The 17,796-nt window shown below is 33.6% G+C and overlaps 3 protein-coding genes across 3 annotated transcripts in view; 2 read left to right on the forward strand and 1 right to left on the reverse strand.

Moving 5' to 3' along the window:
* Positions 1-639: 639 nt before the first annotated feature.
* Positions 640-7,209, forward strand: HELRODRAFT_105775 (hypothetical protein; the record flags this gene model as incomplete). The annotated part of the gene is made up of 15 exons (XM_009011659.1): positions 640-820; positions 1,062-1,168; positions 1,444-1,524; positions 2,148-2,277; positions 2,741-2,790; positions 2,979-3,109; positions 3,360-3,477; positions 3,634-3,753; positions 4,023-4,079; positions 4,237-4,357; positions 4,867-4,948; positions 5,045-5,237; positions 5,496-5,835; positions 6,176-6,416; positions 6,474-7,209. 12 exons carry the CDS (start codon positions 640-642, stop codon positions 5,139-5,141), a joined length of 1,275 nt encoding a protein of 424 aa, XP_009009907.1. The 3' UTR covers positions 5,142-5,237; positions 5,496-5,835; positions 6,176-6,416; positions 6,474-7,209.
* Positions 7,210-7,634: 425 nt separating this feature from the next.
* HELRODRAFT_159819 (hypothetical protein) lies at positions 7,635-10,863 on the reverse strand (the record flags this gene model as incomplete). The annotated part of the gene is made up of 6 exons (XM_009011660.1): positions 7,635-7,721; positions 7,902-8,114; positions 8,288-9,121; positions 9,479-9,532; positions 9,734-9,891; positions 10,584-10,863. The coding sequence occupies 6 exons, from the start codon at positions 10,861-10,863 to the stop codon at positions 7,635-7,637; spliced, it is 1,626 nt and encodes a 541-aa protein (XP_009009908.1).
* Positions 10,864-11,368: 505 nt separating this feature from the next.
* The window catches only part of HELRODRAFT_105779 (hypothetical protein), a gene marked incomplete at its 3' end in the record, with an annotated part of 9,342 nt that continues 2,914 nt past the window's right edge, over positions 11,369-17,796 (forward strand). Inside the window, exons 1-12 of the mRNA XM_009011661.1 lie at positions 11,369-11,598; positions 11,734-11,951; positions 12,257-12,446; positions 13,102-13,265; positions 14,142-14,261; positions 14,356-14,445; positions 14,590-14,784; positions 15,222-15,395; positions 15,873-15,965; positions 16,259-16,336; positions 16,574-16,663; positions 16,990-17,095. Coding sequence (XP_009009909.1) covers positions 11,805-11,951; positions 12,257-12,446; positions 13,102-13,265; positions 14,142-14,261; positions 14,356-14,445; positions 14,590-14,784; positions 15,222-15,395; positions 15,873-15,965; positions 16,259-16,336; positions 16,574-16,663; positions 16,990-17,095 — 1,447 coding nt within the window. The 5' untranslated portion in view covers positions 11,369-11,598; positions 11,734-11,804. The remainder of the gene's footprint in view (positions 11,599-11,733; positions 11,952-12,256; positions 12,447-13,101; positions 13,266-14,141; positions 14,262-14,355; positions 14,446-14,589; positions 14,785-15,221; positions 15,396-15,872; positions 15,966-16,258; positions 16,337-16,573; positions 16,664-16,989; positions 17,096-17,796) is intronic.

Genomic DNA, 17,796 nt, shown 5'->3' on the forward strand with positions numbered 1-17,796 from the left:
TAGTTTATTTTCAATTTTAATAAACTAAACGTTCACCAAAAAACTTTAATGAGATAAATCGAAAAAACGAACTACACACATATTAACGCCAAACATTCGGTAGAATTTATAGAATATTGTAAAAATTATGGTCTATTACCAATATATATATATATATATATATATATATATATATATATATATATATATATAGTTCATTTGAAGTGGTTTTTTGCCTGTAACTTAGTGCTTAAGTATTTTATTCATTTAAACCAGCCATTAATCTCAATTAAAAAGTTTGGTTGATGTGTGGCCATATATACACACAAAGTCATACTTATGCATACTCTTGTGTATACATACATACATAGATAATATATAAATAAATGAATATGTATATATCATGTGTTTGTATTATAGTCTGTAGTCTCATAATGACCTTGGTAGCATAAAAATAGGTTTGGTCCACATTTCAACTCTTATTTGTAAAAATTAGAACGCGCACACATATACGTATGTATAAAGTTCACTTCTCCCAGCTGAACGAATCGGCATCCCCTTTCTTTCGCTTACGTGTTTCTCCGTATTTAGGGTAAAAATAATTCCCCACAAAAAACTGAAAATTACTTTCTGATTTAAATTATTTTATTAATTAAAATAATGTCGGACGGAAGAGTTTACGATATTGTAGTTTTTGGGGCATCCGGATTTACGGGGCAGTATGTCGTTGAGGAGATTGTGAGGACAATCGGTGAGGAACACGGAATTGGCAAATGGGCGATCGCTGGCCGTGAAATGAAGAAACTCCAGCAAATTCTCAGCTTTGTTTCTAAAGTTACAGGTCATTTATCATCATATTCAACGCTAATTTTGGATTGTCAGCTTTATTTTTAGTTGCTTTTAGCGTTTTCACATGTTGCCAGTTTTTATGTTGTTTTCAATCTCCTATGATGATAGTGGTGTAGTGCTGCAAATGTCAGATTGCGCAGATTTAAATACTTTCATTTATATATGTTCCATTGAAATTGTGAAATAAATTACAATTACATTAATTGGATTATGAGAATCATTTTTATTTCCAGGCCAGGATGTCACAGAGTTGCCAATCATCATAGCAGATGTCAAGAGTGAACAGAGTTTGTTGGACATGTGCAGACAGACCAAAGTTCTCCTCAACTGTGTGGGCCCAGTAAGTTATTTTTAGATATAATATTGACATAATAATTTTATTATCATTTATTATAGTTATTTATTATCTAATAAAATATTATAACAATTGTGTTAATTATAGTGTATTATATTTTATTGTGTTTTTTATCTATTTTTATGTTATGTATTATTACATTGTATTATATTGTGATGGAGAAAAAGATAACAATTAAATTGAAGTATTCAAAATATTTAGATGACATATTTAACAAAATTCATGTCTGAAACAATTTTTAATATCTATGCCCATGACAGTACAGATTTTATGGAACAGCTGTTGTCCAGGCCTGCATTGAATCAGGGACTCATCACTTTGACATCAGTGGAGAAACTGAGGTTGAAGGTTTCAATGATTTTAGAGAAATTGAAACAATTGCTATATAAATGCTCTGACATCAACTACAACTTTCTTTATTTATTACGTTAGCACAGTTATTATTGTTATCATCGTGATTTGGTTTGGGATCTTTATAATTTTCAAATTAATTATAATATTTATTGATGATGGATATGTCGTCACTGCCATTTTACATATACCATTTTTTATATTGATTGTCATTTCTGCATTCATCATACTGCATTCATCATCGTCTTCCTCTTCTCTTTCTCATCATCTTCCTTATTCTCTTCATCATCATCACCTTCATCCTTCTGCTTGTCATCATCTCCATCTTCCTCGTCATCATCATCTTCATTTTCTCCTTCATCTTCTTCATTATCTTTCTCATCATCTTCATCCTCATTTTCATCTTTATCCTCCTCTTATTCGTCATCATCTTCTTCTTCATCATCATCATCTTCCTCTTCTTCATCATTATCTTTTTTATCATCTTCATCTTCGTCCTCCTCTTCATTTTCATCCTCCTTGTCATCATCATCTTCATCACCTTCTTCATCATCATCCTCATCCCCTTCTTCCTCGTCATCATCTTCATCATCTTCTCCGTCATTTTTCAAAGTGGTTAGAAAAGATTCAATTGCACATGGACAAGGAGGCGAGAAACAGGGAAGTCTTCGTAGTGCAGGCATGCGGGTTCGACAGCATCCCTGCCGAGATGGGAATCCAATACACCAAACAGCACTTCTCCGGTTGGCTTATTTATACCATCTTCCTCCTCTCTATCATCATCATCATCATCTTCAACATCATCTTCGTCTTCCTCATCATTTAGTTTTTCCATTTACCAATTTTTATTTTTATTTGTTGATTCGTGCTGGTTATGACATTAAACTGATCCTCACTGCTTTGTGAGTGATGTGGATCATCAAAGGCTAGGCCCACCGCTTATAACTGTGGTTGCGTAAGGAAGGGCGTCATGCGTAAAAATTAGCCAAATAAATTACTTATGATGGAATGGCGTCGAGGGGTATTTCGGTTTCATCATAGGTAGCCAAACGGCGACCCCCGATCTCGGGGAAAATGTCGCCAAAACGTGTGTTGTATTTGTTGATCTGTATTTCTATTTGAGTATATTTATTTATAATTATTCGTTGTTATAATTATTTGTATCTATGTATATTTATTTATATTTGTTTGTTTGTTGGTCTTTAGGTGAATTGAACTCAGTTGAGTCGTTTGTGAAAATGCAATTTGGACCTGAGGTATGCATATAAATAACATAATATAATTAATAAAATTAGAAAATAAAGAATAATCAACCAATAAAAATGTACTTTTGATAATTAAGGAGAATAATTTTTATTAAATTAGGTCAATCAATAAAAATATACTACGTCAGCCAATAAAAATACGTTAAACTAGGTCAACCATCCGTAATTATTTTATCTAGGGCGGATCATTCAATGATGGTACATGGAAGTCAGCGATTCACAGTTTGTCTACCAAGTCAGATTTAAGGTCAATTAGGGAGATGATTTATCCGCAGGCTTTGCCTGAACCCAAATACAAGTTGAAGAAGAGGTTGGTTGATTGGTTGGTTGGTTGATTGGTTGGTTAGTTGGTTGGTTGGTTGATTGGTTGGCTCATTAGTTAGCTAGCTGGCTTGTAGCTGGCTGTAGATTGCTAATTGCCTGGTTGATTGGCTGACTAATTGGTTACACACATTTATAAATACACACATACAAATTCATGACCACTCGTATGCAGGCATACAAACACACACACGAACAAACACACACACACACACACACACACACATACATACATACAGATCCTTGCTGTCCTATTGCAAGGAGGTGGGTGGTTACTGCTTGCCCTTTCTTGGAACAGACAAACCTATCGTCCAGAGGACCAACTACTTCAACTACATTACAAAGAAAATTCAACCCGTTAGTTCGGCACACAGAGCTTCACACACAAACAAATTTACACATACGCATACATATAGACACACGCGTTAAAACACACTAACTATACATATATATACACATATTCAAACAAACAAACACACACACACACTTTGATTCACACACCGACACCATCAGATACAATTCTACCCGTACATAGCGGCCTCTGGGGTGGGGACCCTAATCTCCTGGCTCTTTATTGGGGTCATGCTGTTCGTTTTCTCCAAGTTCAAGTTTGGCATATACCTGCTGGAGAATGTAAGTCCTTATTATTATTATTATTGTTATTATTTTATTATCATTTACTAACTTTGTCAATACTCTCTTCAGTATTTATCGGAAGAAGTGTCATCAACAAACTCAGGTGAATCATCACAGACGTTATACACGCTGTAACGGGCGGGGATCGCTGTGCATTTGAATCCGGTCACTCCGACACAGCGCTAGGCATCTTAACTATGACACCATCATCTTGATCAACGAACTATTACTGAACATTTCTTAAGTTACTATTTATTTTCACACAGTATCCAAGGATATTTTCTCTTGGTATGTTTACATCGAACGGGCCAACCAGAGCTCAGGTAAATAAATTTGTTTTGCGTTTCAACCAATCACCAAGTGACCAATAACTTACCAACCAATCATCACGAATTGACGTTCACTGACTAGCCAATCAACGACCAAAATTACTACTAACTAACCAATCAGTGATTGCCCTATCACCATTCCACCAATCAGGTGAAAGGAAGCACATTTGAGATGACCTTCATTGGGGAGGGTTACTCAACAAAATCTGAGAAGGAGCCAACAACATCATCATCACCTGATAAGAAGATCATAACTAAAATTGTTGGACCAGGTTGGTCAGTTGGGTGATTGATTGATTGTTGGTCAGTTAGGTGATTGGGTGATGATTAGCCGGTTGGTTGATCATTTGGTTGGTTGATTGATTAATTCATACATGCTTTCATTCAATATTTCATTATCTGACGTGTCAAACAAACAAATCAATCAGTCAATCAACCAATCAATCAACCATTAAACTATTCAATAAATAATTTAATCATCAATTATTTAATCAATCGTTTGATCAACCAACGTTCAGTGAACCATTCAATTAATCAATCATCAATTAATTAACCATCCAATATTTCGATCAACTAACCAACCGGCCAACCAATCAATCAACCAACCAACTAACTAATCAATCAACCAGCCAATCAATCAACCAACCAACTAATCAATCAACCAACCAACTAATCAATTAACCAACTAACCAATTAACTAGCCAATCAATTAACCAACTAGTCAATCAACCAGCCACTCACTCACTCAACCAGCCAATCAATCAACCAACTATTCAATCAGATCCAGGATACATTGCTACTCCCATATGCCTGGTTCAATCTGCTTACATACTTTTAAAAGAGAGATCCAAGCTCTCTAGCCAGTTAGCCTCTACGATTAATTATTTACTCATAATAATAGTGATTAATTATTATTTAATTATATTTATAATATTATATATATTAATATTATTTTTCAGGTGTGGCGTGTTTACACCGGGAAGATTGTTCAGTGAAAGTTCGTTGATAGAAAGACTGCAGAAGCATAACATCATCTTTTCCACTATCCAAGAGTAACGATGATAATAAAAATAACGACGTAATAATGACGTCATAGAAGGGGATGATGATGATGATGGTGATGGTGATGATGATGATGTGGTGAGGGTGATGGTGACATTAAGATGATGATAATATGGCGATGATGATAATATGGCGATGATGATAATATGGCGATGATGATAATATGGCGATGATGATAATATGGCGATGATGATAATATGGCGATGATGATAATATGGCGATGATGATAATATGGCGATGATGATAATATGGCGATGATGATAATATGGCGATGATGATGATGTCACAATGGTGAGTGAGGATTACACTGATGATGATGAGGAGGAGGAGGAGGAGGAGGAGGATGTAATGATAGCGATGACGACGATGATCATGCTAAAGACAACGATTGTTTATTGATGTTTTCTGCTGTGTTGGTTTATCTTTTCGTTGTTGAAATCTGCTTTAAATGATTTAATTTGAATTATTGATCAGCAAACACACTTTGCACCGATAGATACACGCCACACACACACGCACGTACACACACACCGCACACACAACCAGTTTTACTCATGTACAAACATTTTCGCTTGCTCGTATTGTTTCAGTTAACGTTTATATTAGCCGTGATCGATTATAATTGATGAGAATTCCATCTGATAATGATGACACTTTATTATTATCATTATTGTTGTTATTTAGATTATTTTTATTATTATTATTTTATTATTATTATTTTATTATTGTGACATTGATAAGGAGATCGAAATTGCGACGGTGTGGACATGTGTTGAGAAGGGATGAAAGGGTCGGGATTAGGCGAGCGTTGGAGTTCGAGGTTGAAGGAGTGGTAGAAAGGGGTCGTCCGCGATTGGGATGGAGTGAGCAGGTGGAGAAGGACAGGGTGAAAGCTGGGTTGCGTGATACTGAGGCGAGTGACAGATGTGGATGGCGTCGAGGGGTATTTCGGTTTCATCATAGGTAGCCAAACGGCAACCCCCGATCTCGGGGAAAATGTCGTCTAAACGTGTGTTGTTGTTTTATCCTTATTATTATTATAACTAAAAATTCCTCACATGAAATAAAATTCCTTCTCAGATTGGTGCATGTTTAGACAATTTTTGTATGTTTTTAAGAAAAATTTTTGCTCGCTGTTAAACATTTTTAGTAGATTCTGTTAGGTGCATGCAATTATATGAATACGCATACATACATACACACATATACTTACACAAGCATACATACATACATACATACATACATAGATACAGAACATTTAACTGTTTAAAGTCACTCATCAATGAGTTGGTTTTCATACATTCATACATACACACACTCACACACACACACATCAATGATTTGGTTTTCATACATTCATACATACATACACACACAGACACACACACACACACACACAGATACATTAAATTATAATAGAAACTGGAACATCTACTAATTCCATTCGCCTATATTAATTTTCATGGAAGTTTCATTTTAGAATATATTTTTTTTTCCTATGCACAAAAACACATACAAACACACATGTACATTTATGTACGCATATAAATACATACATTTGTACGGCTATATGTACATGTATATATTATTCTATTTGTTGTTTTTCTTTCATTCTTTCCTTCATTCATTCTTACACGCAAATGTATACAATCACGAAATGGCTTAAACGAAAGTTGCATCATTCGGCTATACTGTCACTCCTTACATGCAAGCAGGAGAAAAAGTTAATCAGTTGGTAGTTGCAAGAACTGAGACGAGAAATTTTTTAAAATCAGCGCTATGTATATTAACATTAATAACAATATTAATAACACATGCACACACGCGTGTGTACACACACACATAAACGTGTACACTTAGTTTATAGTACCAATTTGTACACGCTTTTTTCTTTGCTTAGATTTCGCATCTTTTCCGGTTAATGAAAAACTTTTGTGTTTGATATTTTTTATAATTTAATTTCATATTTGATTTATTTTTTTTCTGAAATAAGGAATAACAAGAGAAAAATAAATTTCAATTGGTTTATTAAAACGTTATAAAATAAATGTCAGCACATAAATATGTGTTGACATATTTAAAAAACAACTGTCACTGAAGAAATGCAAACTCGACACAACGCCTTATATACGTTAACAAACAATAAACATTACAAGCTTGCAACCAACCAAAAATCTATATATCGAATTTTAATTTTATTCTTAGGAGATAAATTTAAATACAAATTCATAGTCATCATCTGTCACATTTATTTCACAAATTGTGTTGTGTTGTTCGGCCTCTGACTTTGTTAGTCGGTAGGCTAAGGATAGTAATACCGTACTGTTGAAAATATATTGCTGGGTCTATTCCTCTTTGTTCGATTAGCAGTCATCACAAAATCATCGTCATCTTTATAATCATCACAAAATCATCGTCATCGTTATAATCATTACAGAATCATCGTCGTCATCATTACAATCATCACAGAAATCATCATCTTCATCTTTAGAATCCATATTTGGATTGAGTCTGTCTCTTGTTGAATCTGTTTTCCGCCCATTGGTTCTTCAATTCAAATTCCCGCTCTTTTGCCTAATTTGAATTATTATCATCATCATCATCACCATCATCGTTTCTAATAAGGTTGTGCAATTTAGTAAATACATACACGCACACAAACACACACTCATGTGTATGTAAATATATAAAGGGGGAGAGAGAGAGAGAGAGAGAGAGAGAGAGAGAGAGAGAGAAAGAAAAAAAGAGAATGACCTGATGAGCCAAATAAGTGATTTGATGTTTCCTCTTCTGTTGAGATGTTGGCACGCCACTGGCAGTCTTACTGTATGAAACTTTTTCCGCCTCTATCGACAGATTCTTCGTTCTGTCCAGTTCATACTGGCCAATGTGATCGGAGATCTTGACGTCGATGAAGCTAATAGAGGACTCTTGCTTCTTATTCGGTCGGCCTTGTAGTCTTTCGAGCTGTTGGTCAGTGTTGTTGATGAAGTGGGGTTGTATGTTTTGCATGTATGATTGTTAACTGTGTAATGATGATTAGCCGAAGAAAAAAGATACGAGTTATCTTTTACTTGAATGTATGGTTAGTGTTTGTGTAATGTAGTTAGTCGAAATGATATCAAGAAGATATGAGATACTTGTTCTTTTGTAAGAATCCTAGTCACATCATCATCAGTAACGTTATCATCGTTGTTACTGGCATCATCATTCCCATCACCATAATTAATAGCGTCATCATCTGCCACCATATTGCTATAATTGTAGAGAGAGGCCGAGTGAATTTTAGCCATTTTTGTTCTTTCATTATCCAGTTCATCTTCGTCGTCGTCGTCATCATCGTCGTCGTTAACAAAGAAACCACGCTGGGGACCTATGATTGGTGGATCGTCAGTGACGTCATCAATGGTATTTTTACCTCTTGATGTTGATGACGATAAAGAAACGCATTCTGAATTTTTTACATCACCATCATCGTTGTCATCATTTGCAATCTTTTTATCATCCACATCACTGAAAGTTTCATCATCATCGTCTTCATCATCGTCGTCGTATGTCCCCAGGAGACCAAAAAAGTTAGGATTTTTAGGCATAGCTTTCACTAATTCAGATGACGCTGATGATTCCGAAGTAGTATTACTACTGCTAATAGTATCTGCATCTGTAGGCTTAGTAATTGAAGTTGCAGTATCCATTTCACTACTTGAACTGTTATTAATGCAAGATTCATTAACAGTGGTTTTAGTAGTAGTAGTAGTGATTTTAGTAGTAGTAGTGGCAGCAGCAGTAGTAGTAGTAGTAGTTTTTTTTAATGTTCTAGGTTGTAGTAATGTTGCTGTTGTTGACGGTGAGGATTTAGGTTTGAATGACGTTGAAGATTGTGGAGGGGGGATCACTTTTCTATCCACTCTCCCATCTGCCATCCGAGGAATTAGTGTAGGTTCAGGCAGCAAGGCAAATAGCGAGGAACCGTGCTTAGTGGAAAATGAAAAATTTTCAAAATTTCAATTAGATAATTTATGAAATTGTAACTTAATAGAATAATTAATTAATTGATTAAGTGAATAATTACCAATTGAATTAATTTTAATGTCAAAAATATAGACAATAAAATCATATCTATGAATATTACAATTTAGTCTCTTGCTGTTTGCATGAAGGTTCTCTAAACTGTGTCATATATAAAAATTCAACAATACCATATCCTTTAGAAGCTATATACAAACACATACAGATACAAAGTTAAGCATAGATTAACAGATACAATACATACACCAACAAAAATAAAAAATAATACAAATATCATGAAAAAAATATATCAAAATACTCACATGTTGTTTTCTAGGTGGAGGTTGAACGGTTTTCTCCTCGTCTTCTGAATCTGACTGATTAAATAAAATAAAATAATTTTAAAAATATACACAAAAAATATAAAATAAATTTTCAAAAAGTAACAATCCAAGTTCGAATGAAATATGTCCATAAATCATTTTATTAGATTAATAAAAAATATTTTACAAATAATTCTTTTTATTATTTGCCAAATTAGGAAAAGCAAACATGATTTTTTTATTTCATTCACTAACATTGTTAAAAGATGGCAAAGAGATCACAATTTTTCTCTTCGTTTTAGCCGGGGGAACTTCTCTCAATTTTAATTCTGTTTCGGTCGGTAAGATTATCATTTCTACATTTTCCTCTTCTTCCAAAGAAAGATCAATTTTATTGGACGTTGTGGGCAATTCTAAAAATAGAATTGGTTTATAATTTATACTTTCATAAATAAATGAACCAAATATTTAATTAAGCAATTAACAAATAACCATTTATATAATTTTGTTGAAAACATGCAAGCCCCTCTAATAATAATAACGTAGTGTATTGAATGATAAAGTATGACTGTGAACGAATTAACACATGTTGTGTATGCATGCGCTCAGGTGGGAATAAGTACAACTGTGTATGCATGTACTGGGAATGAATTAACACATGTTGTGGACATGGAGAGAATGGAATAACCGTACGTGGAAATTGGAATGTGTGGCTACATTAAAAATTCTAATGACTGTTAGACGTAACTTTAGTTAAAATATTTTCTTTTTTTTTAATAAAACATAAATTGAAAAAGCTTAATTTCTTAATAGAAATAAAGAATATTAGAAATTTGTTATTGATAAAAAATTCTAAAAGATAATTTCAGAAATAAAGAATTTTTATATAGATTTAAGTTGGAAACATAACAACTAATAATACTAAATATAACTTTTTTATATGGCATTTATTACATTTTGTATGCATAATATAACTATTTATTTAAATTCATTTACAAGATAATTAATAAATAATTAAATAAAATTAATTATTTTGATTAATTTTATTCATTTAATTTTCAAATTAAAAAATTTTTAAATTAATATAAAATTAACAATATCAAACTTTTGAACATTTCAGAATAAGTTGGTTGTATATTGACACTTTTTGTATCGTTAAAATTTAAATTATCAACGTAGTCGTCTTTATTGCTATTTTTGTTTTTTGGTTCTGGCAAGCGCAAAGAAGCAGACCCAATGGCAGCCGGAAGATTTGGATGGTTGGTAGTGTGGGTGTCAGCACAATTTTTGGCATTTACCTGATTCGTGGTAATGTCAGCTTCAAACGAATCGTCTGATTGATTACTTTCGTCGTCACTATTCGCATAATTTACCAAAAGAGACATTTTACAAAATTTTTAAAAGCGATATTTTGTAACACAAACAAACGAAAAAGCAAATTTTAAAAGTGAACTTAAGCAAAAGCATAACACTAATAGCTTAAAGTTTTGTGAAGTATATTGGCTGTAATGAGAGATTATGGAAAGAAATAAAATGAATGGCAATAAATTAGCGAATTTGAGATAAAATAACCTAATATTATATATAAATCACTGTCTGTATGCATGTATACGTGTGTATATATATGTACATTTCATTAAATACACTTGATACATTTCAAAGAATGTTTGCCATAAATTAAATCGTAATCTCAACGCACTCAGGCACTTTACATGCATTCATATGTTGCATATATACATATCCCCACCATACATACGTCAGTTAACTGGTATACATTTAGAGATTTATAATAGAATTAATGTATTAGTTTGGTTAGTTGAAATAGAATAGAAACAGATTGCGTTTGTTTGATGAAGAAAGCTTATCAGTTGATGTGTGGAGGAAAGAACAAAAATTGAAATAGGCACTTGTTGCTGGCCCACTAAATAATTATTCTAATTAAATTCATCAATTAACATTTAATTTATTTATTATCGCCTGCTCTGTTGATTCCACACTGCACTGTTCATGAAAAGTTTAATTGAAATTTATTTTAATTTTGCTTTTAATTTGATTTAAAAATAACTGATTAAAATAAATAAATTAGTTTGATTTAAATTTTAATTGATTTGAAATTTAAATATTTTCAAAAATTTAATCTATTTTATAATATATTCTATATTGAATTGAAATCACATTATTAATTAATTAATTAATTGGTTAATTAATTAAAAATTATAAAACCAACCAACTAAAGTTACTAAACTACAACTACGACTCATCAAACAAACTCAACTCTTGAAAAATTTATGAAAAAACATTTTGGAACTACTGAAATGTTCTTCTAATGGCATCTGCGGGGGCCACAAGTGGAAGTGGAAGCGACGGAGGTGGCAGTGGTCAGGACAGGTCATCCTACCACCACAATGCAAAAATCACATTTGACATCAAAACTAAATCCGTTGAGCAGACGTTGGTTCCTCTTGTCCACCAGGTAGACATTTGTTTGAATATTTATTTTATTTTTGAGACTTAATTTCTGATCTTAATTTATTAATAATCAATTAAAATTATTATTAAAATTCAAAAGTTAAATTTAATTCAGCACATGCCTGCTGTTATTTATATGTAATAATTCTGCTTTTTTCATATATGTCAGTATTTGATTGAACAAAAAGACTTAACAACACAACAGAGATTTAGTTGTTATGCTTTTTTTTATATTTTTATGTTAATCATTAGCTTGTACTATTATTATTTTGTTGACTCAACTATTGTTATTTTCTATTTTAATCACAGATAACAACGTTAGTAAATGCCAAAGAAAAGCCCCTTAGATCTGAAAGGGCACTAAATGCATTAGTTAGGGTAGGCCAGGCAGTCAATATGGCCGTCGATCGATTTGTTCGAGTCGGGGAGGCTATAGCCCTGGAGAATCCTGAAATCCAACAGGAAATGTGCGTGGCCTGTCATGAAGCTAAGATTGCTGGTATTCTGTTTTTATCTATTTGCTCGATTTACTTATTTAATCAGTTCATTTACTTGTGAGATAATTTATTTAGCAGATAGTTTATTTGTGAAACAATTTTTTTCAACATAATTAATTGATTTATTTATTAATTAAAATGTCTATGTTGTGAAAGATAAAACCAAAAAATATTTCAGTTATTCTTATAAATGTTGGGCCTATGCATTTTATAGTAAATTAAGTTGATAATGGCAATAAATAAGTGTTATTACTAGTTTTCAATTAATTGATTCATTTATTAAACTTTATTAATTCACTTATTAACCTATTTAATAATTAATTTATTCAATAACTATTCAATAATTTTTCATTTTTTTAAATTTATTTGTTCTATTGTTTTATTCTCAAATGAAATAAAGAACTCAAGCTAGTGGAGAGTTTCATTTTGGTTTTTTTTTTCCAAATTTCCTCTCTTCAGACAACATACATTCACTTAATGACTGCATCAACAATAGCAATAATGACATCAGCAATCAAAACCAACAACCGCCATGACAGCAACAACCATAACAATAAGAACAACTAAATTAACATAAATTTTAATAAAAAAAGTCTTCCAACCACCGCTGTCCCATACCACCAACAAACACAGGCTGCAAAATAGAGAAACTGACAGACGTGCAGATGACAGACGAGCAGACGACAGACGAGACGGCCAGGAGTATAGCCGAGAAGACAGCCATGGTGAGGGCGGCTAGACAGTTGCTGTCTGCCATCAGTCGAGTCCTCATTCTGGCAGACAGGGTGGTCATTAAGCAGCTCATCGGCACTAAAGATAAAGTTAGACCGAATGGATCTGTACTGCTGCTGTTGTTTGTCCTTATTCACATACAGTTATTTTTTTTTACCCACACTCAGTTACAGCAGTTACACATACATATTTGACAATTTCAGGCCAAGAATTTTTATAATACAATACATTTTATTTTACCAATAATTTAACTTTAATAAAGATTGAAATAATATCTCTTTTCTTGGTTTTAGTAGATAATAATCTATGCAAGTACACACTTTGGAACAAACAGACAAGCAAACAAACAAATAGACAAACAAACAGACAAACAACAGACAGACAAACAACAGACAAACAAACATTAAAACATGTGCATGTGATGTGATAACTACTCGCGTGATCATATTCCCAAGAAGTGCTTGGTGTTAATGTCTGGCAGTTTAAAAGTAATTAAGATACAATCAAGGTAGTCACATCAATCAATCAGAGAGTCCAAGCAATACAATCGCTTCAAATTATTTTTCGAAGAAATTAAACAATTGGAAAAAGTTTATTCTAAATTTTTTTTACTATCTTCACTAATTCAAATGTGTGGGTGTTTTTTAAAATAAAATATTTTGAACCGCACCCACGACAAACCGCACAAACAATACCCGCAAAGTCTTTATTATCTGTAACCGTGGTGGCGCTCACACACACACACACACACACACACAAAGACAGACCGACACACACACGTACATATACACAGGCATTACACACACACGCACACACATACATACATACACACACACACGAATTAACATAAATACACATGCTTTTACCACACTTAGTCACACACACACCCATATACGTACTCACACGCACACTCACACACACAGACACACACACTCACAAACACAGACACACACACACACAAACAGGTGTCGGTCACTTTGAAAAAGATCGAATGTTGTACAAACTTTGCCGAATTCGTTCAAATTTTTAGTCAGTTTGGTAATGAGATGGTACAATTGGCCCATGCTTCTGGTGGCAGACAAAATGTTAGTGTCATTCACATTGTAATAATAATAATAATTATTATTATTATGGAGTAAGTTTTATTATAATTATTATGATAATTATGATAATGTGTAGGACTTGAAAAGTGAGAGGTCAAGAGCACAGGTCGGTGTGGCGAGGTCGGTCCTTGAGAAGTCTACAATGCTGCTGCTAACAGCTGCTAAGGTTCTTCTGCTTGCTTGCTGGCTGTCTGCTTCATAATTTATAATTATAACGTAACTATAATTATAGCGTATAATATGTAAATTATAATTTGTATATTATATTAAGTTTGAAATGAAATGAATAAAAAGAATCTTCACATGTCAGACCTACCTGCGCCACCATGACAACCAGCTGGCCAAGCAGATCAGGGATGCAGTGGTCAAGCAGATGAACTCTGCCCTTGACCTCATCCACCACGTGGTCTCTGATGGCGACAGTAGCAGCGGTGGCAGTGGTGGTAGTAGTAGTGGGTTTCTGATTCAGCCTGTTGCTGCTTTTAAGGCCATCAAAGAGCTTGAGGTTTTGGAATTGTTGGATTTTGTTTTTTTAGTGGCTTGAAAATTTTGAAATTTAAATTAGTTGAGATGTTTATGTTTTGCAAAATAATTTTGCTCTTATCCGTTAATTCGTTTGAGAATTTTAAAATTTTTGTTTATTTAAATTGAAGACTTGTAAGATTAAATTGGAAGAAAATCTCTGGAATAATTTTGTAATCATACCTACATTGTTACTGAACGTTTTACTGAAGCATAATTGATTAAACTGAACAACTTGAATGCTGTCACCCGGTCTTAATTTGGTTCGGAGGCGAATAAAATTTCGAATCGTATTTGAAAATGTAGGTTGAATCACTTAAGCAACGTGTAAAATAATTTTATTTACTTTTAAAATAAATAGCTAATTTATTTAGCAATATTCCCAATTCAATGTTTCAATTTCGTATACGCCCTAAACAGGATCAAGCGGAAACAGTTAGGGTAACGTTAGTTAACTCGACTATCGAGCAGTCCCTGCTGGCCGCCTGCGATGTCGTCATGGAAACGATCCAGGATTTCACCGACTCAGCTTACACTAATCACGAGGACAGGGAACTGATCTTAATGCTGTGCGAGAGATTGAGGCACGAGATTGTCGTTCTCCTAAGGAGTGGATTTTCTATGGTGGGTTTTTCCATGAGTTTTTTTTTCGTTTCTTCGTTCTATTTTTAGATATGGGGTTTTTCCATAATGGGTAATGGGTTTTTCCATTTTTCAAGTGTTTTTTTCACTCTCTCTCTCTCTCTCTCTCTCTCTCTCTCTTTCTCTCTAGGCTTTGAACGTTGAAAAAAACTACTCTCTTCAATGTGCAAGACATAAAAACTTCAATTTAGAATATCCAGAATCATTAATGTAGTAATATTTTTTCTAAAGAAATTGCGAACATTTTAGACGATGGATAGACAGCGGCCTCACACACAACACACTGAAAAAGGACAGAAAGATACAGATAGATACAACAACCTCACATAGACAAACATACACTCACACATTAGTAAAAACATAACCACCCATAAACAAACATTCAGCCACACCGCTATAACAAAGAAAACAAACAATATCTCCATTTAGGACCAGCTGTCTTCCCCAATGGCGACTCAGATGAAGAGTTTGGATACTGCCATTTTGAAAACTAAAGAAGCCTGTCGAACCCTCAAGAAACAAGTTCTTGTATTTTATTTTTGTATCAATCGCCACTGCTGACGCTAATAGGTTTTGAATACTTGCTGCTGTTGCTGCTGCTGCTACTGCTGCTACTACTACTACTATTACTAGTACAACTACTACTACGACTACTACTACTACTTCTACTACTACTACTACTTCTACTACTACTACTACTCAATCGTTCATTTACTCAATCATACATTCACTCAATCGTTCATTTACTCAATCATTCGTTCACTCATTCATTCATTCATTCATTCATTCATTTATTCATTCATTCATACATTCAGCTGGTCAACACAACAATGGATCATGCAAGTAACCTGTTCAGGCTGAATGAAGATGAAGTACTCATCAATGATATGAGAGTCGGTAGTGATGATGATGATGTTTATTTTTATGATGATGGCGATATTGATGATGATGATGTGAATGATGATGATGTGAATGATGATGATGATCTGGATGGTGTTTAAGATGATGACGAAAATAATGACGATGATAACGATTCTCCGATGGTGATGATGATAATGATGACGACGATGATGGTGATGATGATAATGATGACGACGATCATGGTGATGATGATGGTGATTTCTCATTAGATGGCCAGCAGTGGCTCCACTCAGGGTAACATGCAGCTGGTAGACGAGGTCATTCAGCAGTTTGAAAGCCACGCTGAACAGCTGAGAGAGGTGATGATGACGATGACGATTTTGATGATGATGATGACGACGACGATTACGATGATGATGACCTTCGTGATGATGCGTCGGTGATAATAGCGATTATGGTCATGATGATAATGATGATGAGGATAATGATTATGATGATGAGGATAATGATTATGATGATGACGATAATGATTATGATTATGATGATGACGATAATGATTATGATGATGACGATAATGATTATGATGATGACGATAATGATTATGATGACGATGACAATGGTGATGATGATGATGGCGATGGTCGTGATGATGATGACGATGGTCGTGATGATGATAATGACGAAGGTCTGCAAGTTATTGAGACATGTTTCCAGCACTGAATCTCTACTCATTTGGTCGGCTCACATGGAGAGCACCATCAAGTCGCACGCACCTCAGGTTCCACGAATGAGTGAATGAATGAATGAATGAATGAATGAATGAATGAATGAATGAATGAATGAATGAATGGATAGATGAATGAATGAATGAATGAATGAATGGATAGATGAATGAATGAATGAATGAATGAATGAATGAATGAATGAATGAATGAATGAATGGATAGATGAATGAATGAATGAATGAATGAATGAATGAATGAATGAATGAATGAATGAATGGATAGATGAATGAATGAATGAATGAATGAATGAATGAATGAATGAATGAATGAATGAATGAATGAATGAATGAATGGATAGATGAATGAATGAATGAATGAATGAATGAATGAATGAATGAATGAATGAATGAATGAATGAATGAATGAATGAATGAATGAATGAATGAATGAATGAATGGATGAATGAATGAATGGATAGATGAATGAATGAATGAATGAATGAATGAATGAATGAATGAATGAATGAATGAATGAATGAATGAATGAATGAATGAATGGATGAGTGGACAGATGAATGAATGAATGAATGAATGAATGGATGAATGAATGGATGGATGAATGAATGAATGAATGAATGAATGAATGAATGAAAAATTTCTTGGATGAATAAAAATTATGGAACATGATGGCTAATATTTCGCTGTACTCTCTTTGTCAGATGATACACGCCTGCCGCCTGGTCACTATGCATCCCACAAGCAAGATGC

Source organism: Helobdella robusta (assembly GCF_000326865.2).
Source record: "Helobdella robusta unplaced genomic scaffold HELROscaffold_1, whole genome shotgun sequence".
NCBI lineage: Eukaryota > Metazoa > Annelida > Clitellata > Rhynchobdellida > Glossiphoniidae > Helobdella > Helobdella robusta.